The sequence below is a fragment of the Mustela nivalis genome (genome assembly GCF_964662115.1).
Source record: "Mustela nivalis genome assembly, chromosome: 9".
Classification (NCBI taxonomy): domain Eukaryota; kingdom Metazoa; phylum Chordata; class Mammalia; order Carnivora; family Mustelidae; genus Mustela; species Mustela nivalis.
Genome location: NC_139028.1, coordinates 33192648 through 33215038, shown reverse-complemented (window position 1 = coordinate 33215038; position 22391 = coordinate 33192648). Strand labels below are relative to the sequence as shown.

The 22391-nt window shown below is 40.5% G+C and overlaps 1 protein-coding gene across 2 annotated transcripts in view; it reads left to right on the top strand.

Annotated features, from left to right (window-relative positions):
- The window catches only part of SNX19 (sorting nexin 19), a 40718-nt gene that overhangs the window by 9140 nt on the left and 9187 nt on the right, over positions 1–22391 (top strand). For both annotated transcript variants that reach the window (XM_082684021.1, XM_082684022.1), the window contains exons 6-8: positions 319–415; positions 840–1020; positions 3715–3844. In XM_082684021.1, coding sequence (XP_082540147.1) covers positions 319–415; positions 840–1020; positions 3715–3844 — 408 coding nt within the window. The remainder of the gene's footprint in view (positions 1–318; positions 416–839; positions 1021–3714; positions 3845–22391) is intronic.

Here is a 22391-nt window from a genome sequence, read left to right as displayed (position 1 = left end):
AGTATATGCTAGCCATTTTTTAGCTTGTGGGAATACAACCAGGATAGGCTGGCCCCTATTTTACATTAGCAAAAGCCTTTTCACAAATGCATCGTGGACATAGCTTAGTGCAGTGGTTGCGCTATGTATTAAGAACTGTCAGAATGTATATCATTTTGGGAATTTCAGGACCAGGTCTCTCCTGGCAACTCTGATCATAATAAGCTCCCAAGAATAAGTATGGGTGTTCTTGTTTTAAGGTATTAATACTTATCAGCCCTTTGTTTGGAGATCAAAGCCATAAATTATGTTGTTTCTGCTCTTTTGTGTCAATACCAGGTCCAGATTGAGGTTCTCCTCCAGTAAGATTGCTCCAGCACTGAATATCACTGAGGCACCTGAGAAGATTCTCTACGGTCTCCAGGAAGGCAATGTGGTAAGAAGTTCCTAGATAACTCCTGGAATTAATAGCTGGGATGTTGATCCTGCAGTTACATTCTCCAAAGTCAGGAGAGATAAAGGTGCCTTGCTAAAGGACTTAACCAGCATCTAGATCTCTGATTTTTATTCTAAACTCAAGGGTCATGGGCTTACAATAAAAGATGGCAGAATGAGAAGGAAGGCCAGTTCCTGGGAGAGAACAAATGACCCAAATGTATTTGCAGTGAATGAGAATACAAAGACATTGTTTTACTTGGGATTTAGGTAGAAAGTGAGAAGTTTCCAAAGGTGGCCACAGAGTTAGTTGGGTTCAATACTCATGATACTTAGTGCAGGGAAGGAATAGGAAGAAGCTGAAAGGCCATGGTTACTCTATTTTCTTCATTCTTTATGTGATATGACACTGGCACTTTCTTCAGGAGTCAGAAATCCTATCCACATCTGTGATGGAATCCTTTATTGAAAAACAGACAAAGTTATTAGAAATGCAGCCAGCAGAAGCCCCAGGAAAAGATCCAGAACAAATCCCTAAAGGTTGTATGGATGGTTACTTGTCTGATGCAGCTGTGCCCGCCCAAGATCTCCGCAGTGGTGATCCAGGTACGTGACAAGATCTCCATCCCCACAGAGAAGGGAGGCAGGGTGTGACAGTCAGGATTCATTGATGTAATTTCTTTTGTGTTCAGCTAAGCAAGCTATGTGTTAAACACCAGTGTTTGAGGTACTGTGCTGAGTCCTGGGATACAAAGAAGAATTTGACACAGTCCCCAGAGCTGAGTCAAACAGGAGCAAGGGACAAAAACAGGGAGTTCTGGTCCAGCAAAATAAGATCCATGAATATAATATTATCTTATGTTATTTTTGCTGTGGTTTGGCATCTTTGGACTCCCTTGACCTACGAACTTTCTTTTGTGTCTTTGGTACCCCTTTCCTGGTTTTCTCTCTACCTCTCTTGTGATCTCTTCTCAGTCCCCTTTGTTGGTTCCCTTAGTAGCCTTCCAGAACTTTTTTTTTGGCTCTCTGTTCTTACTCTGTATACTCCCCCTGAGTGATCTCATTTGTACTCTTGATTTTAAAGTCTAACATGTGCTGACGATGCCGAAATACTGGATGTCATATTTCCACTTGCTTACCAGAAATCTCCACTTTGATGTACCATAGAGCAACTAAAGCTCAAGATGGAATTCTTCCTTTTTCCTGGATCTTTTCCTTCTGTTTTATTTACTACTGTAACAAATGACACCACCCGGATCCCCAGCATAGAGCAGGAAGGGAGAAGAGGTGAGGGCAGGGAGGTTTGCTTCCCCAAAAAAATACAGTTTTTTTTTGTTGTTGTTGTTTTTTGTTTTGTTTTGTTTTGTTTTGTTTTACAGAGGAAGAATTGGGAGCCCTGGGTATTAGTATGTTTGCTGAGCTAGAACTTATAAAAAAGTTTTCAGTTCCACTAAGACAGTCTCCCTCTGAAAAGAAAAGATCACAAAATCCTGGGGAAAGAGGGGAGAAAAAAACTGATTTTAGCATTGTTTCTCAGGTGTACTTGAACAGTCACCTGACCTCTGCTTTATGGACCTCAGCTTAACTGTGTAAAAAAACCTCACATATCTGATATCTTCCCACATATCTCACTGGTTAAGTAAATGAAGTGTTAAAACAGCAAAAGCATCAGAGAGCTTAGAAGAGAAAGTCAAGCCTGTAAATTTTGAACATCATATCTCTAAGGGTATACTTTATGTGTGAGGTTTTCTTCCAGCCCTGAGAAACAAAATGCTCACATGATGCGAAACTTAGCGTTTTCTTCCAGAGGACTTTCTTCCCTCTGTTTCCTCTTATTTTTTACTGCTATGACAGGCTGTCACCACATGGTGGCAGCTCTAGGTAAATGCTAAACTTGAGAAAATCCTAAAATCCAGAAGGGTGGCTGATGCTCTGCATGGTACTGTTTCCCAAGGAACTGAATATCCTGTCTTTGAGGAAATGACTGGACATAAACATACCAGTTCCCATGCCCCCTTGAAATGCAGTGCAGAAAAAAAAAAAAAAATATATATATATATATATATAGAGAGAGAGAGAGAGAGAGAGAGAGATAAATATATTAGAGGGGACTAAGAAAAAAGTAGGATTTGGTTCTCAAAAATTCATCCAAATCTGAAGTTATTAATGTCCTAAAGAGCCCTTTAGGGAAGAGAGCTTGGGCAAGCTGGCTGAGACAATACCCTTTGGTCCAAGACTAACAAAATTATTGTTGATGATTAAGTATGATATTAATCACAGCATTAGCACCAGATTGCTGAGATTCACTCTGGAACATTATGTATTCCTGGGGACATCTCCTAGGAAGCAAATCACAGATGACATGGGGCCCCTTGAACGGGGTTAAAGAACGGATGTTTCCATCCATAAAGTACATCTGTTCAGGAGATTTCAGCTTAGCATGGGTGTGAAGTCACTTGTGGTCTTACCATTCTTTGATAGAGGAAAGAAATCAGTCATTGTTATGGCATATGTTACCAAAGGTGGAGTGTTCTTCCTCAAAACACATGTTATCTCAAAACCAAAAACTAAAGCCTTCTGGATCCCAACCCAGTAGCTCTGTGTAATGGAGATACTTTCAAAGCAAACTTGTTTACAGGGGAATGAATCCCCAAAATTTCCCCAAATCTGTTGCCCACAACATTTCCATGATGCTTTGTGGAGGCCAGTGGAACATAAGAATGGAAGAGACTGGACTTTGCCAGTTCCAGTTAGTCATTATTTGGGAGCAGTTACTTGGAATAGAATGTATTCAGTTCCTGTGGGGGAAGTACAAAAGAAACAGAAGCTAGATAGGCAAAATAATTATGTGCAAAATCTTTTAGAAAGATAAATATTACTGAGTGACTAAGGAATATAAACAAAGAATTATAAAGAAATACAGAGCCTGTCACTGAACTTCTTAGATATAAAGTAAACCATCTCTTGATTTGAGTACAGAAGAATTACAGAAATCTAAGATGATTGATAAAGTGGTGAATACCTGGTGCGTTGAAATATGTTCCCCAGAATGGGTCTCTTCTGAGTTACTTTTTTTTTTTTTTTAAGATTTTATTTATTTATTTGAGAGACAGAGATCACAAGTAGGCAGAGGCAGGCAGAGAGAAAGAGGAGGAAGCAGGCTCCCTGCCGAGCAGGAGCCCAATGCAGGGCTCGATTCCAGGACCCTGGGATCATGACCCAAGCTGAAGGCAGAGTTTTTAACCCACTGAGCCACCCAAGTATTCCCTGAGTTACTTTTGATGCCTTTTCATTCCCCAGGAGCAGAGACAGAGCTAGCTGACACAGCCCTAGATCTGCTCCTCTTGCTGCTGATGGAACAGTGGAGATGGCTATGTACAGAAAACATTCAGAAAGTTCTTCATCTTGTATTTGGGACCTTAGTTCAGAGGTAAGATGGCATAGTTCTTCATTGTATTAGAGTCTCAGATTGGACAGGGGTTGGATATGATGCTGAATTCTGCACTGGAGAGGGAAAGAGTAGAGTCCAGGAAACCTGCAGTCATGAGGAAAGACAGAGACTCTGTCATAGGTGCAGAGGGATGAAGACTGCCTGAAGAGTACCAAAAGGCTTGTCTTAATCACCTCAACGTCTAAAGTATAAATGGTTCTGCTTCTGTAAGACTTCTGGCATAATCCACTGAGTTATACGGTCTGTGATCTTAAAACACTTCACCTCAACTCTTCCTACTCGAGGATCAATTCTCCACCCAGTTATACCCCCTAGACCTATACCTTCCAACTTGTTGCAATGGACATTGCTCTTCACTGACAGCATATGTTTACTGTGATGATAAACAATGAGACAAGGAGAAAACAGATCAGTTCTTTGAAAATAAAGATTGTTTTCTCCAAAAGGTGTGTAAACATTCACAACTAAAAAAGTATTTACACAGGATGGTAAGGAGTAAAAGTATTCTTGTATATAAAGCGTGGACTGTGATCCCAACACCACTTTCATCTCCTAAAAGATCTGCACATGGGTGGAGTTTTTAGCTGCTGACTTCCTAACCATGAAACTAACACAGACTCTGCTAAACTCAAGATGGTCAGAGACACAGTCTCAGAACCAGACAGGTATACACAATGCTTGTGTTTTGACCATTCTTGTTCTGATTTCTCCCTTTTGAGACGTCCTGGCAGATCCTAAAGGAAGAAGTCAAATTCTGGAGGTCTTCTCTTAGCAAGTGGCTCATGATAATAGGTCACTCCAAAAAGAAAAACTCTTTTTAAAAACAGAATTATGTGTCCATTCTACAAGTAGAAAATCCATTAACAAGGAGCAAGTAAATCTCCCCTCCCACTCTCAGAGTTACTTAAGATCAGAGAAGCTTAAGGAGATTTAATAATAAAAAGACCTAGGGAAGGAAGGCAGTGCACTTTTATATTTGCTGAGTGCTCATCATATGCCAGCACCTGACCTCTGTGTTCATATATTTTCTTGTAGCAGCCAAGTGAGGTAGGCAGTCCCATTTTATAGAAGTAAATAGAGGTTGGCAAGGTCAGCTAGCATTCATAAGGTCATAGTTAATGACACCTGGACTTTGAAGCTAGATGTGTATAACTCCAAAGCCAATGTGCTTTTTCCTACATGTTGTAGCTGACAACTGGTCTCCAGGCGAAACCCACATATAAAATGCTGACTAGTCGCCATGCCTTTTGACTTTCCCCTTGTCCCTCCTCCATATTCAGCTCTGCCACTAGAGTGCTTTTTTCCAAAAAGCAAATATGAATATATAGTCTGCACTTAATATCCTTCAGTTGTGCCCTATTGCCTACAAAAGTGATTTTTCTACTATGTTTCCCAGAGTTCTAGGGGCTCCACAGAGGTGCTTTAGAAGCTAAGGGAAAACTGAGTAGACCATGATCTAATCAAAGAAATTTCATTTTGGTCAGTGTAATAGGCTGGGATCTGGGTTATTTTTTGTTTGAGAAAGGGCTCCACTGTGTTTAAATATATATTTATCATATTACGATTTCTCCTTTCCTCTGTGACATGGCTTGGTCCCAGCCTTATTTCTAATTCTCCCCCATGCAAACCATTCATCGTGGCCCGTACACTCTGTGGTCTCTCTTTCTTCAAGTCTTTATTCATCCTCTTATCTCTACCCGAATGGTCTTTCTCTGTTCATTCTTCTCCTCATTCTATCTCTCTCATTCTTTCTCCTTCCCTATGTTCAAAACTCTCCCTTTTCTTGTCTGCTTGGCCTACTGCTAAATAATTTTCAAAAAATTAAGCATTAAATGTCATTTATTCTGTGACTCCTCTCCCACCTTCCTCCAGAACTAAGGAGCTCTCTTTTTTACTCTCAAAGTTCTGATGATTATACTCATTACAGTACACAGAGAAATGATTTTCTTTACCTAAACTAGAGGTCCTCAAGTTGGGGGCAATTTTCTTCCAGGGCTCTTTGGAACATCTGGAGATATTTTTGTTTGTCACAACTGAGAAGAGAGGCAGAAAGCTATTTCATCTAGAGGGTAGAGGCCTGGGATGCTGCTAAACATTCTACACTACACAGAACAGCATTCTCCCTGCCCCCCACCCCAAACAACAATGAATCATCCTACCCAAAATATCAGTAGTGCAAAGGTGAGAAACTTTGCACTAGACTATCAGTTCTTTAAGGACTAGACATGGCTATATATCCACAGCAACTTACACAGGACCCAGGACATAGAAGGTGTTCATTAAAGGTTAGAGAATACAATAAACATTTCCTTTCTCATTACCTTCATACTTGAAGTCAAGCCTCTGTATTGTATTCAGTCATCTGTGAATATTGCTAACTGACCCTTCATTTCTTTCTTCCTCTATTAAGTTTGCCTTTGCTGGTCTCCTAGTTGCTTTCCAAAAACTGGAAGATTCTAAAACAAGCTAGTATGTGATAATTGATTACCCTCTGTCCTTGAAGTCATTTGCTTGATGAATTGGTTTCAAAACATAAGAAATTATTCAGAGGAATAGAAAAGTATGGATGAGTCAGTAGAAATTTTATAAAAAGATTAAGATTCTTATATTAAATATATGAAGGTTACTAAAGTTTGAACAACTCAGAATATTAAAGGGCTAAGCCAGTTACCACGTAAGGAGAGAGAAATATATTTGAGAATTACAGACAGATCATTGAAAAAGTAGTATCTTACATAGTTAGGGTTCTATGGGAAATTAAATACAAGGAAATTTCAGACTGAGAATTCTAAGCCAGATTGCGTTTACCTCAGTGAGTAATGATTATAAATTCTCTAGGGATAGGGAAGAGACAGAGAGAGAGTGGAGCAGATGAGATGTGCAGAAGTAAATATATCGTGCCCTCTGGTATAAGCATACTGGTAGACCGTTGTCCAGGCTGTTTGTAGCATTCATCCACTTTACCTTGAACTGCTCTTACCTCTCTGTCCAGCTAGAAGATTGTTTTGGTCTGACTCATTTATGCACCAGGCTGGTCAATAGCGAATGAAACTGACTCAGTCCCGACTTTTCACATTTTATACAGTCTCTTGGGGTTTAATACTGAGGGCCTTATCCATGATCATTAGGCTAATGCATTGTGGAGCCAGAAATCAAAACCAGGTAGTCCAAAGCCCAGATTCTTATCTACATCTTATACTACTTCTCAGCTACGATTAATCTCTCTGAGCTTTGGTTTCCTCATCTGGAAAATAAGAATAATAATAGTATCAATCTGTTTAGGTTCATAAAAGGTGTCCAGTAGATGTTACATCTTAATAGTTGCACTTAAGGAAAAGGAAGGAAGGATAAAAAGTATTTTCTCTTTCTAACTTCTCCAGTTAGTGGCCCCAAATTTGCTCTACTTTTATGTCTTCAGGATGCCCACTCTATACTAATCTCCTCCCAGAGCTACGATTGTCCCCGCAGTGCCTATCTCCGAGTTAACACAGAACAGAGTACCCAACCAATAGAGACTTCGTAAGTCCTTTCAAAGTGACTTTGTGCCAATGGGCTCATATGTTAAAGCAATAACCGGAGTGTTCCCGTGTCTTACATTGGGAAGCAGACCACCTACGTCTCTTTATACCACAGACAAGCGTAGATTAAGTACACAGAGTTTAGTAGTATTTTTTTAGGATTACTGGTTACATGGGTGGGGAGAACTGCTGGAATCAAGTAGTGCCTTTCCTCATGAAAAGAACTTTGAATCAGGCTAAGTTTTAACCTTTGTGTCCCCATCTAGTGACACTTCCATGAGAACCATGCTTCTGGTTAGCTGGGTACATAGCTGTCAGGTGAATGAAAATGAGCAAAACCCATAGATATGTAGCTCACACCGTAAATAGTTAGGAAGAGGGCTTACAACTAAATTTCTCTTGACTTTCCTTTTACCATTTTTTTTTTAAATGAGGTGGCATCTCTATTTGAAAGGTGGAAAATTCTGGATATATTTGAATGAAGCCAATATGAATCTTGTGCAAGAACAGAATGTTGTGGCTATTGCTTTTGGAAAAGTCTGTTATAACTTACAAAGATAACTCCGCTATCTTTTGGTCTGTTATCTTTGTTCACCATAGATTTTTCCAGGTGATATTTTATACCTATGCAGTTGTCTAATATTCCTTCCTGTCAAAAAGTTCTTACTTATTTCTAATGAAATTTTATCTTTAAGTCCATTTTGTTTTGTGTTAACTGCAATGGAAATAAGAACACAGCCGGCTGACACCCTTCTCACCCTGAGTCTCCAAAGACTAGAACTAAGAGTCTCATCCTTCCCTGGTCAAGGTCTTTAATCTTTCCCTAGAAATCATTCCACCTTTTTTAATGATATATAAACATGCCCTCTTCTCAGATATCTTCTGCTGGGTTCACAGTGCTCTTGAAGCTTTTTTTAAGATAGGAGTCTAGAAGAAACTGGATATCTGGAAAAAGAACCCCAATTCCCTTTCCAGAAGTTTGAAGGATCTGTGGTGTGTGGTCTCGTACCAGCAAGTTCCCCTGTGTGTGGTAGATACGGAAAAGACAGGATTTATTGCAGGACTCAAAGTGCAGACTTTGGTGACATTGTCACCTTCAGGATATTTAGAATCCAACAAACCTTTGTTGAGAGTTTACTTTGTGCAGACACTGTACTGAACACACAAGCATATTGTGTCACTTAATTCCCCCAAAAGCCTTGCAAAAGAGGTGTTATGATCCCCATTTCAAAGATGAGGAAGCTGAAACTTACAAAGAATTGTGGCTATTTAATCCAGATTACAGAGCTATTAAGTATACCACAGGCAGAATTTGAACCCATGTTTATCTGATTTTCAGCTATAATGACTTTCTCTTTCAGGGATTGCCTTGGGATTTGAAAGGATTAAAAACTAACAAAAATATTTTCCTCAGAGTAGTCTACATTCCTCAAGAGGACAGTATCAGTCACTTTGTAAACTCTAAATCATGTTTCTATGGGTATGCACATTCACATGTAGTACAAAGGGTCCTGCAGCATCCTAAGGTCAGCCCATGTTACTTGTCCCCTGGATAGCTTACGTTTCTTTTTATTTTTAAAAAGAGGTTTATACAGTGCTGTGTTCTTGGGCTTTACTTGCTTTGGTAAGCAAATAAGCTGGAATTTGATATCCCCCCAGAGCTACAGCACCTTCCCTGCCACTTCACCTACTATTGCTGCTTGGGCAAGAGGTATGGTATGGTCCCTGCCTGCTTCCTGCTTTGGCGTTGGCCTCTCTGAGACTGTCCCCCTGACTGCTGCCCAGGGAGAAGCATGTTTGCTGTGTTTCTGAAACCACGAAGATTGGAGCTATATCCTTTTGCAGATTACGTGGGCTCTCCTTTGAGCACTGTCCTTTAAAGAGAAGGAGAGTCGGCATTGGGGCCACTGATAGTTACTGCTACTACTCTAGTCATTGTGAGCTCACTGAGCTGGGATATGAGGGACGGTACAGCTATCTAGATTTACATTCATCTTTAAAATGTTCTAATTTTCCAACCTCCTGCATTATCATCTCTAAGAAGATAAGTTCTGCCCTCAGCTTTGTTTACTCTCCTTGCTCCCTTAAAAGACCTATATATGCGTAACTGTCTTGGACACCAGGGACTCTTGGCAAATCACGAGTGTGTGCTGCCTCACTCTCGAGCTCTCTCTCTAGCCTGCAAAAAAAAAAAAGGAGAGTAAATTCAACCTCATGACCCCGCCTTCTAAGCCAAGGTTGGAAGCGTTCTGAGCTGAGCCAGGCTTCATAAATCTCCCTTGATTGTTGATGGTGTGGAGAGAGTGGGGGAAGGGAGCTGAAGAGAAGTTAGATGCCCAAAAAAGGCATTTTTAAGTCAAAGGGAAGTCTTGCACGCATGCGCGCCTGACCTCATGTGTCAGCTTCTGTGCTGGGAACATCCAATTATGTAAGAAGGAGCACTCCTTGTTTGGAACTAGAGACAAAGGGAGGGGCAGAGAAGTGGGGGTAGCAGACTTAGCCAAGAAGTGAGTCCAGCTTGTGCAGACTGTTCATGTCCGAAAACAGAAGAAACTTACCAGTATCCCTGCAAGCATCAGAATCAGGGTTAGGAAATTGGACAAATACTCAGACATGACTAGGTTGGAGGGAAAGAGGAGAGATGTACCGTGCTCCATTGATGGTAGAAGGTTTGGGGCAGGAAGATCCAGCCAAGGTAAGGGGTGAGATTATTATGGAGTCCTGATGTAGAGCAAAGGAATGAGAAGAAGCTGGATTGGTTCCGTGCCTGGATGCCCAGAGCAATGCCACGATAAAAATATGAAGCAGGCTAGCGGTAGAGTACACGAATGCCACGTCCTGTGGCTCTGCCCTCCCCATGGCCCCAAAGATGGCATCAGACTCTGTGTCAAAAAGGCAGCAGACACATTCTTGGCATCTACATCAGGATTTCTTAAAGAGTGAGTGAGTGAGTGTGTTTTTGTGTGTATGTGTGTGTGGGTTAGGGGGGCACGTGAGAATAGAATAGAGTGGGAAAAAGAGGAAGGAAAAAGAGGAGAAGGTTCTGTAACCTGTGGGCAAAGGAGAGTAGAAAAGTATGTGGAGTCAGGAATTCTATAGAGATGAAGGAGAAAAGAAAGGATGTGTCCAGTTTAAGGAATCCAACAAGCATTGGACCCAGGAGAAAATGAGATGGCAAGCTCTGGACTTTATGCCAGGCCATGGACTTGTTTTCTTAGAAATTCTGTCTCTACAAACCATCTCTCAGGAAAGGTCAGGAGCAGGCGTGTGGAAAAAGAGGAGGGGGATTCTTGCAGAGGGCTGCACTGCCAGGCACACTTGTTCACCTTACTGAAAGACAATTATGAATGATTGACCACATACTCTGCTTGCACCGGTTCTTATATGTCACTTCAGAATCTCACGTGTTCCTTAAGTGGAGCCCATTCAAGGGCCTCTTTCTCCATGGGCATGTCTAAGTAGCAAATGGTTAAAGGGTCTTTCTGACCTCAATTAGATCTTAAGGGAAACTCCAGGCCTCCCACCAAAGGGTACAAGCAAGTGGCACAGGAAAAGAGCTGACATTTATTTAGTACTAACTGTACCAACTAAGCAATTCTGTGCTTCATGGACTGATGTGCAGTGCAGTTCTGTGAGATAGACCTGTATTTACACATATTACAAGTGAGGAAAAGGATATTCATATTAAGCTTCCCAGAATCATAGAGCTAGTAAGTACCAGCCCTGAGATTCCACTATAGTCCTCCTGGCCTCAAAGCCCATGCAATTTCTGCTATTCTGTACTGCCTCCCCACTCTGCAGGGTTTCTTCCCAGGCCATGGCCACTAGAACTGTCCTCACTTGCAAGTCCCTCTGCCTTATTTACATGTAATCTCTTTTGCTTTCATCTGTGTGGACTTAGGAAAACAAAAACTCAGGAAAACGAAGGTAGTAAATAAATTGATTTCCGTCAGCATATTTCTGATTTTTATTCTTAAAACACTCTTGGATCAGAGATAATCTCCCTTAGGTATCCCTATTCTGCATCCTGTTCTCAGAAAAAGATTTTCAGAGTTAAGACTTAGCGTTTCTCAAGGAACATAGACGACAGCTTTTCTCCTTTGCTCCATAAACTTCTCTTTCTTGTAATTCAGTTCTGGCGCCTTGTGGTTTCTTATACCTGATCTCTTTCTTTGAAGTTTCTGTAGGAAAGTAGCATACTTTTCAAAAGCCCCAGATACAAACTAAATCTCAAAATTACCTCAAACTAAGTCTCTAGATTTTCCTGTCAGATTATTTTCTTGCCCTCTCATTATTGACTCAAGTAGTTTTTAGAGGTCCTGAAAATAATTTTTTGCTCATGTTGTATTGTGCTTCCTTGAAGGAAAAGGGACACTGCTTGTCTCGTGCCTTTCTCACTAGATCTTGACAAAAGGGAGGTTCTCAACTTCTGTATACTGGGCCTGGGTAGGCCTCAGGAGTCTTATTATGAGTGGTCTCCCTGTCATTTTTCTTAGGTGTTACTTATTCTACACCTACCTTCAGATGAAAATACCGTGTCTTTTCTATCATATTCTGACAGTTTCTACTTGAGTACATCTTTAAGGACATAACAGATAAGTGCCTGTGTGTTTTTGCAGTTCTGCCTGTAAATTCTCATACACTCAGAGGCAGAACTGGTCATTGTATCAGTTAAAAATAAAGCGGAATCTCATGAGGTATTTAAACCTAGCACCTTTCTTCAAGTCAAGTTACTGGTATCCCTCCCATCTGTAACTAAACAAATAGGAACCCAGCACAGTTTGAGACTGTCGGGATCCTGAGCTGGGGCCCTTGCCTTATTCATCTTTCTGTCGTAAGCACCTAATCATATACATGGAAGGCATGTAACAAATTTGGTCCAATGAACATCACATGCCATTCCATTCAAATCAGTCCCTTTGTTTATCACTAGTGAGGATCCCAGGATTCCTCAGTCATGGGGAGACAAGAAACACCAATGTAAACAGAGTTTCTGTTTTATCCCTCCCCAACAGCTCTTTAAGTGAGCACCTCAAATTCGCAAAGCCATAGTTAAGCCTAAGAGGAGTTTTTTCCTTTGCGCCCTTCAGGCCCTCTCCTATCCTAGTGGCACTCTTCTTTCCAAAAGAACATAGTGTCCTCTATGCCATGGGCCTCCTACTGTGAGACCCATCTAAGCTGGTCCTCTCTGGAAGCATGTCCTGCTAGTGTGCTTCTCAGCCTCTTTCCTTCCACACAGGGAAATAAGAATATGGACTTTGAAGTCAGACAAATCTGAATTCAAATTATACTTTGCATTTTACTATCTGTGTGACTTAAAACAAGTCTCTTAACCTCCCTCTGCCTCAGTTACTCTCTACGTGGAAATAACAGTGCCTGGCTCATAAAGTTAGTTGGAAGATAAGCGATGATAACGAATGCCTCCTGAGGCATGCCTGGTACATGGAAGCACTCAGTAACTTTGGTGAGTTACTGACCTATGACACATCCATATGGATAAGTTCTCATCCCATCTTTACAGGCTCCATGTTCCATTTCCTTGGAGATTCTAAATTGCCAGGGCAGTAACATACCTGATGTAAAGAATATGTTTACATTTTAATGTGGGGTTTGTTTTTTGTTTTTTGTGTGTTTTTTTGGAAAAGTTCTTTATAGTGTTCTTGCTTTTGGGATCTGTTAGTAGCAAAAGACCCTGGAAGACAGAAATTCTTTTCTGCACCCTTCAAGTCAGGATCCCTTTCTTCATATGATCTCTATCTCTTCACTCTTCCATCCTGTCTTACATACTTAAAGTCTTCCCTGGTCATATCCAGAGCAGAACCTCAGAGTTTCTTCAGAACCAGGGAACTGCCCCTAACCCAGGTGTCCCTAACCTTCTTCATTTGCTTCCTAGGAAACTAACTTTATGCAGTTCTTGTTATGGTGACCTCTTTACAAATAATTTTTGAAAAGTCTGTATAAGATTTGATGCCTGTGTGTACTTATTAAGTAGCAGCTCCCTGCTAGCTCTTCAGATCTAATGTGTGACTGTTTCTACTTCAGGGGACTTGCAGCCTAAGAGAATAGAGAACCCTTATGAATCAATTAGAAGTATTGAACAATGTGAGGTTAAATGACATGGCATAGGCTGTAAATGCAGTAAAAAAAAAATTGGGATTCTTGTTTACATAAACGTTAGGGAGGCTTTATAGAGCAAATTAATTATTTAGAGCTAGATGTAAGATAGGTATCATTTAGACAATTTTAGTGTAAATATTCCAGACACCAAGCATTTTAAAGAGGGGGGAGGGCATTATTTCTGTTTTTAAATAAAAAGTAATCTTTAAAAAAGTTTTTAGTATATTCATCCAGTCCCCCTCTGAGAGAGACAGAGGCAGAGTATGTGTGTGTGAGAGACAGTGTTCATGAGCACAGAAGACAGAGGGAGAACATTTTGTCAAATACATCTTGGAAAGTGCTGCAAGGTTTTGCTCCTTGTGGGAGTAAGAACAGGAATTCTCCCTTTGGGCACCAGGTGGCGCTGCAGGTTAAACTATACCCATTTGCCTTCTTCAAGGGAGTATTCTTTTTGTGATTACAGGTCTTGTCTCGGTGGTGATAGTAATGAAACCATTCTCTGTCTTATTCCATGATTCAGAAGCTACTTATCTGCCCTCTGCTCTGGGCCAGTGACTTTTAAATGAGCCCAATTTCTTTATCTTTCACCCTCCTCCCCTCTGTTCTGATCAGTCTTCAGTGGACACTAGCTTCTTTGAGCAGTATGTACTGCCAGAAGTTGCCCCTTTGAGTGCATTCCACTCCTCAAGGAGTCAGTGCTGGAGCTGATTCACTTAAGAACATTTTTGACTCAGAAACCCAGAGTAAACCAGAGAGTCTATGGTGATTAAAGCAGCTGAACATCCAGAAAAAATTTGTTGGTATTCTCTGTAAGCTACTTGGTCCTATACTCAAGTCCTTTTTGGATACCAGAATCCTAGATCTCCATCTCACTGAGGTGGACACTGTCAGGGCTAGATTGCACTGGTGCTGGGAATCTTATCTACCTCTCAAATGATCAAGGGTGTTTCCACTGCTTTCAGCCATGAGTGGAGATCATTTGGCTCTTTCCTGTTAAGTTGGTGCTGGCAACACAGCCATATGTTAATTCTTGAGGTTCTATCTTTACCTCTGTCCTTATATATAGATTCAGCAAGTGCCCTGTGGAGGAGTAGGCCTGTATGGTACTAGCACAGCGAGGGAGTAGGGGGTGAACTAGTAGGAAATACACCTTAATCTAGTGCTGATGTAATTATGCTGCCACAGATTTTCTTGGGGGGAATTTAGCCCTTCCCCAATAAATATATAATCTCTATAAACATGGTATGCTTGCTATACAAATTCAGCTTCAAGATAAGTCCCATGTCCACCTCCTCCCCTGCCCCCCTTGTTTTTTAACCACAGGTGGTGCCCCCAAAATCCCTCCTACTATGTGGAGATTCTGGAGTTGTCGCCACAGCTGTGTTCCATATCCTAACTATCAGAGTGTATAACCTTCTCTTTGGAAAGGTTTTAAAATTCAGGCTATAGACAAGAAATGGGTAACAAATACTTTTAGGTACCTCTTCTTCCCCAGGATGCTTCTGTCCATTATATTTCCTTTTCCCCATTCTCCTTCCAGTATTTTCCCTGTTTCCTTAACTTTGACATCTGCTTCTGTCTAAACCTTGTTCTCTTTGAGGATGGTCTGTTCCAGCTTCCTCTAGCCATTTTCACAGCATAATTTGGAACACTATCATGTCTGCTTATTTAAACCCAGTCCCTAATTCTCTCCCAGATCATGGCTGAGCATACTCTAACCTGTAATCTAGTAGAAGTTGGGAGCCAGTCCCATCATGTACAGCAGAGTTACCACCTTTCCATCCTACACTTCTCCCTCCTCCCTCTTTTGCAGTGGTGGGGATTGCCCAGAGCAGAGTCTAGACATCTCGCTGTGAGGTAAACTCACCAGGAACAATAGGGGTTTGGTTGTCAAGACAACAGTGAAATCCCTGCCTTCTGCCCTCCTTTTTGTCTTGCCTTTCTTTCCAGTGCCCCAGTTCTAAGTGTTTCTCTTCCTCTCCCTGCCATTTCCCCCTCCATGGACTCAATATTCCCTTGAATGAGTGGCCATTTTAATCAGTCTTGTCCCTCTTCCCCCACCTTCCAGCCCTAGGTGCTGAGAAAGAAAGTCTCAGGATAGCTGCCTGATGACTGTGAATGACCCAAGCTTGCTGTTCACATGGGAGTGAGGAAAGAAAGGGAAAGAGATTATGGATCCTGAAGTCCAGTCCTTGCAGTAGAAGTCTCACAGTTATAGTATATAGAGGGCTTGTTTTAGGAAAGATTCCAAAATAAAATTTTCACATTACTCGTAATCCCCTGGGGTTTCTCCCTAATATTCCTAAACATACAAGACAGAAATGGTTCACTGTTCTAATATTTATACCCCTAAGCCTGCCAGGAGGGGATTCCATTTTGCAAAAGGGGCAACTCAGGCATGAAATGCAGAGCTCACTCGGGATTTTTTCATTTCTAGGACATGGTACAGTTTTTTAAAGAGGATCCAAAGGAGTCTTCAATTCGGGCACAAACACACAAGCACTTTCAAAAATGCTTTGTTTTTCTCGTTTGATCTTGATATAACTTTGTTAAGAAGGCAAGGCAGGAATTAGTCCATTATATTAAGAAGGAAGCCAGACCTCAGTTCATTCAAGCGGTCAAGCCAGGCTCAAAACTGTGGCTTTACAGTGTTATTTCCATTCATTGCCAGACACTGCCTGTGTGAGGCCTTTCTGGCCTTTCTGACCACTGAGTCTGCCTTTCCCTAGAAGAGTATGAGCTACTTTTATACTCAGTCTTGCCTTGAAAAGTGTGGTGACAGAGGAATCTCTTGGCTTTGGAGCAGAAACATGGACTGTTCCAGAGACTCTAAGGGGTTTTCTGGTTGTGAGACAGATGTCCTACTGCTTCTTTTGCATGGATCAAACAAGGAGCACAGGCAGTCATCCAAGAAACATGACTTTGATTTTGCCTAGCTTTCAAGTCCATCAGCTGTGATGTTTCAGAGTTGGATTATGGTGCATTAGCAACATAGTAAGGAGCCGAAAAAAGTTGATCTGAAGGTCTTCAGAGGTACGCTACAATTTGTGTAAGAAGCTTTTGAATTAGAATCCTAAGGGTATCACAATACTCAAATCCAGAAAAAATTTCTAGAGCTTCTCCCTTTGCAACTAGTCTCATTTATCCCATGAATACAGAGCTTCTCAAATGTGTTTGTCTCCTTCTGTGTTTGTTAGAAAGGTAACCTGACCCTTGCTTTTGGTCACTTTTCACCCAAACATTCTGCTACCTTCTTTTCTTCTTACTAGTTTCAAGTAATGGGCTGGAATTAGTTTGATGCTGTTCCACCCACCAGGGGCACTTCCCAAAATACAAGTATGACTCACAGTCCTTTGCTTTTTCTTGACTTTCAGTTTCTTCTGTCCTCTGGACCTATTTGCCAGGAAAAGTGACAAAAACATAGACTGCTGGCAGGTATCTCTCTTCTTTAGGATTTAAAGAATGTGCCAGAAACAGAGGATGGCTGACCCATTCCCTTCCTTCAACCTCCCTTGCCTGCCAGGGGAATGCATAACCAGGTGTGAATTGCATGGATTATTCATGATGAATTCTTAATTCTAGCTCAGCTGACTTAATGCCCACAATACTGATAACATTTACCCTACAGCTTCTATGTTCGCACACAGTTTAGTTTTAATGGTATCGAAACAAAAGGTTATTAGGAAAATAAATATGCTAGTTGTTTACATAAAACCTACGAAATGCCCAATACAAAGGATTTCTAGATTGTCCACTATTTTTTAAATCTCTTACTGCCTTCCTCCATAAGCACAAATAATGAAAAGCTTGCTGTTCTTTTGCTGCTTGAAGTATGAGGATGTTTGCCTTTTGTAAAGCTTATTTTGAGGTGCATGTCATCCATTAAAACCATTGTTTGTCCCACAGAGAGCATTAATTCCCTTAGTAACTAATATTTATTGATTTCCCATTCTGTGCCAGACACTATGTTGAATGATCAAAATACAGAACAAGACCCCACATTCCTACCCTAGGAATTTAATATCCAGTTGGAGGAGCTATCTTATAAAGAGTTAGAATATAAGGTTTAGTATTTTTAAAAAGACTCTATAGGTGATGAATAAAAGGCATGAAGTAATGGATGATGAGAGGCCCAGAAAAGGCTCACGGGAGAGATGACTTTTGAGACAGGATTGAAAGGATGAAGGGAAGTTGTGAGCAGACGCTGGAGAACAGAGTGTTGGTGGCAGAGCAGTGAACAGCCTGGCAGATTTGTGCTATTCGAAGAAGACAGGTATGATTAGAAAAAGATGTGCAACAGGAGGGACCAGATTACCCTGAAGAAGGTGCCAACTCATAGAGAGCCTGTGAGCCATTCAGAGATCAAGTTTGCCCCCATTTGCGGGGAAGCCTTTTTTTACAAAATGCAAACAGGTGATGACAGGACCACCTTTGTAACTTAGAAAATCACTTAAATAATGCCTTGGAGGACTAATAGAAGGAGGCAAAGTTAGAACCAGGGAGACAAGTTAGGGAAAGGGTTGTACCGGTAGAAATGGAAGGTGATGAGGAATTGCTATAAAAATGGGAAAGGGTGAGGAGTGCCTGAGATGGAGGAGGTAGCATCACCTAGATTTAGTGATTTTTTTCAGTAATTCTGTAGTGTTACAGGAGGGTAGGTAGATTCGGAACAGGGAAATGGAGGAACCAAGGATGACTCCCGTTTTCTACCATGTAGCTTGAGACGCATAGCTAAGAGGATGATAGAGCATCTTTCTGCCCAGCATATCTGACATGTGATTAAAAGTCTGTGGCTGCTCATCAAATCAGTACATTATAATCTCCTTTTGTGTAAAAATAAATGACAACACATGAGGAAGTAGGGATTGTAGTCCTAGTAACTTTGAGATTTATTGATATAAGGCTTAAGGACCCATGAGCCCAGATTGTATTTTTCATCTTTTCTTTTATCTACAAGTTCTTTTGTCTTTGGAAGAAAAAGGAAAATGTAAAATGGTATAAGCTGGTACAAAGGGAAATTTTTCAGAGTTTCTGTTCTTTGGCACATGATACTCACAAGGCAGATTCCCAACTCAAATAGAGCATACTCAAGGATAGTAGAATATACGTGGCCGAAGACCTGTCAATTCAGTGAAGAGCAAGAAGCCTAAAAAAAGAAAAAAAAATTTTTTGAGATAAAGCTAACTCTGGATATTATGAAAAACAGCTGACAGGAAAGTGGAGGTAGTTGAAAGGTTAATAAAATTCACAGGAGAACAGAACAGAGCATGAGAAAAAATAATACCATTTTGTAGGCTGTAATAATGAGTTAGCTTCAAATTCTAACACTCAAAGTTATCACTGGGAATTGCGGATTGATTCATTCAGTACTTGATAGCTTATTGTATGACTCGCACTATTATGGTAAATGCTGAGGAAAATATCAAAATGAATTAAGTAAGATCCTCTCCCACAAAACCTTAGAATCTTAGTCTTTTGGCACTTACATGAAGCTCCACCAGTATGTGTGGAGTAAATGAAATAAACTAATTAAACACAGAATTCCAGTGAGGAAAGGAAAGAATCAAGATCAGATGAAACCAGTATAGTTAACTGATTCTAGACGTATGCACATACTTTTAAAAAGAGGCAAAGGAGAGGACACACACTGAGTAATGCAAAATAGTAGTGATAGAACTAATGAGAACGGTGTTTGGTAAGCTTAAACTCAGAGTTGAAGTTGTGAATAAATGTTAGGAAAAAAGACTTAAAAACAGCAAAGAAAATACAGGTAAATCTTTTGAAACAGGTGCTATAGTAGTCACTGGCTACATTGAGAAAGCATTTATTCATTTAATTTAACAGTGAATTAGTCTGTTTGCTAAGCTGTCTAATTTCTAGGTTTTTTTCTGTCAAGGAAAATGGTTTGACAAGAATTAGACAGACACGATTATAAAATAGGAATGCAAATAAGAGAGCACTTAGCCTATTTTTAAGTTCCTATACCTGATCCAGATGAATTATATTCTACAGAACTTAAAATTTATATTTATCATTGAAGACCTAAGATCATTGAAAAAGTTGGAGATGGTCAAATATCTTGCCTTTTAAAAAATGGATACAGGTCATTGACCCTGACATTTACCTCTAGAAATTTCTGAAGCCGATCATTAAATAGATGTTTTGTGAACATGTGCAGAGAGGGAAATGGCGAGCCCCAGAAATCAGTATGCATTCAGTTAGAATGTGCCCAACCTGATTAGCATAGTTTCTTTCTTTCTTTAGCAGGATTATTAAACCATTAAGGTAAAGGAATGCATTGGTTATTAAACTGTAGGTAGAGTCCAACAAACTTTTGCCATATTCTCATAAAATCCATGTGGACAAAATGGACATACATGGCCTGGACTGTAGTACTTTAAAAAAAAAAAAAAAGGTTTTATTTAGAGAGAGAGCATGTGTGTGAGTGGGACAGGGGGCAGAAGGAGACAGAGAATTCCAAGCAGACTCTGCGCTGAGCACAGAGTCCAGCATGGGGTTTGCTCCCACAACCCTGAGGTCATGACCTGCGCCAAAATCAAGAGTTCAACGTTCAACTGACTGAGCCACCCAGGTGCCCCAACAGACTGTATATAGGACTTTTAAGTGATCCATGGTTAGTTGGGTTTCTTTAGCCCAAGAGTATCTGTCTAACAAATTTATGTCATCTTGCAGGGAGATTTCTAGTGATAGAGCATTTTTCTTGTTCTTATCCTGGTTAATTTTTTCATCAGTAAATTTGCCAGTAACAATAACATTAGAAGTATGATTAATACTCTGGGTGACAAAAATCAGGATTTGAAAGGTTAGAATAATAGGTGAAAACCAACATGATGGAGTTAATAGAAAGAACTGTAGTCAGAATTTAGATTTTTTTAAAAATTGCACAAGTGCAGAAGGGCAAGACCAGGCTTAACAGAGGAGCATGTGATTTTCTTGTTAAAGTACATATGTGGAACTAGGGTCCTAGTTGACTGCAAAACTCAGTATGAGTCAGTGCTTTGAAGTGTGTGCCCAAAAAGCCAACACAGTCTTCGACTGTATTAATAGAAGTATAGTGTATGGAACAAGGAAGGCACTAATCCTCTGCATTCTTTCATCTTTTGCTGGTCAGGGCACATCTGGAGGTTGTGTTTGGTTCTGGGTACTCCATTTTAAGAGAGAATAAAAAGTAGCACACACCCAGGGGATGGAACCAGGATGAGGAATGGTTCATTTCTCTTCAGTACTTTATTGAGTGTATTCTGTGTGTTCAACTTTGACATTGCCAGAATCAAGGATGTGTATCTTATAAAAGAGACTTAGGGGAGAAATAACAGTTGAATTTAAAACTGCAAAATGTTTTTTCAGGAACTCTGCCCATTTTTAATTGGGTTATTTAGGGTTTTTTGGTGTTGCGTTGTGGGAGTTCTTTATATATTCTGGATATTAACCCCTTATCGGGTATATCATTTGCACATATCTTCTCTCGTTCAGTTGGTATCCTTATCCTTTTATTGATAGTTTCCTTCTCTGTGCACAAGGTTTTTATTCCAGTGTGTTACTAATAGGTTAATTTGCTTTCATTTCCCTTGCCTGAGGAGACGTATATAGAAAAAGGTTTTTATGGCCAACATCAAAGAAATAACTGACTGTGTTTTCTTCTAGGGTTTTATAGAGTCAGGTCTCACATTTAGGTCTTTGGTCCATTTTGAAAGAGATTTGACCTAGTAACTTTAGTACTTCCTATTTAACTCCAGAGGGTAGAAGTAAGAACAATGACCAGAAGTTACAACGAGGCTGATTTTGGTTGTCAGTATTTAAGGAGAATCTCTAATAAATTGTCATTCTCCTTTTCAGGAATTTAAGCAACTTCCCCACAGTCACATTCCTAATTGGTGGCAGAGCTAAGATAAAAGCCCAACTTTTTCTGCATTCATGGACCAGAACCCTTGGCTCTGCCATGATGCTACTCAGGAGATTTAGACTCTGGGAGGAGGTGAAGTAGGGATCACCTGTTTCCTTCCAGCTGTGAAGTTGTATGTTCCTATAAGCCTTTTGCTAAGCAGTGCTTGTTTTTGGTTCTCTGTTTTCATGTGTTAATAGGTGAGATTATTGGAATAGATAACCTCTAAAATTAGACAGATGATTTCTTTAATTTCCTTCCTCGATTCAAAATGCTTCAATTCTTAACACTTATTAATTTTGTAGCTGTAACTTGTACGTTACTAATCAAAAACAAAACCTGTGGCTAGATACAGAAGTGTGGAACTCAGATTCTTAAAGCAGGGTGTTTAGGCAGTATGTAGTTTTCCCTTGAAGCACATGTTTTAAAGATGTGGATCTATGATTTAAAACATGAAAGCAAAAATCAAAGAAGAAATTGTGTAGACTCTGAGACATTTTAGATTTCACAGTAGTTATTGGGAAAAAGAAGCAGGGGTTTCTTGTCCTTGAAGTTCATTTCCTCCCTATTCTTCTCCCCACACAAGGCAGGAAAGGATGGTGACCTAGATACACAGTCAGAGGGCAACAATGCTGAACTTTCTCAGACACAGCTGAGTAACCTGGGCATGGCCAGTTCTAGGACTGAGAAGGCTAGAGCCGAGAGCTGACAAGGAGGAACTGTCTGTAAACACAAGAAGAGGCCATGGCAGGAAGGCAGAGGCCTGGGAAAGGAATCAGAGGGACTGGAAGTGTTACTTTTATCAGGTGTGACATTGGCAAAAACAGCTTGTTTAATGGGAAATGCCCTGGATCCACAACATCACCCTCAAGATCTCTCTGTCCACCCTCTGCGTTGGGGTTACTGATTTAATGAGCAAATACTTGTAGTACTGTGCTAGGACTGTGGGACAGAACACAATGTTCACGATCTATGCCATTGTAAACAT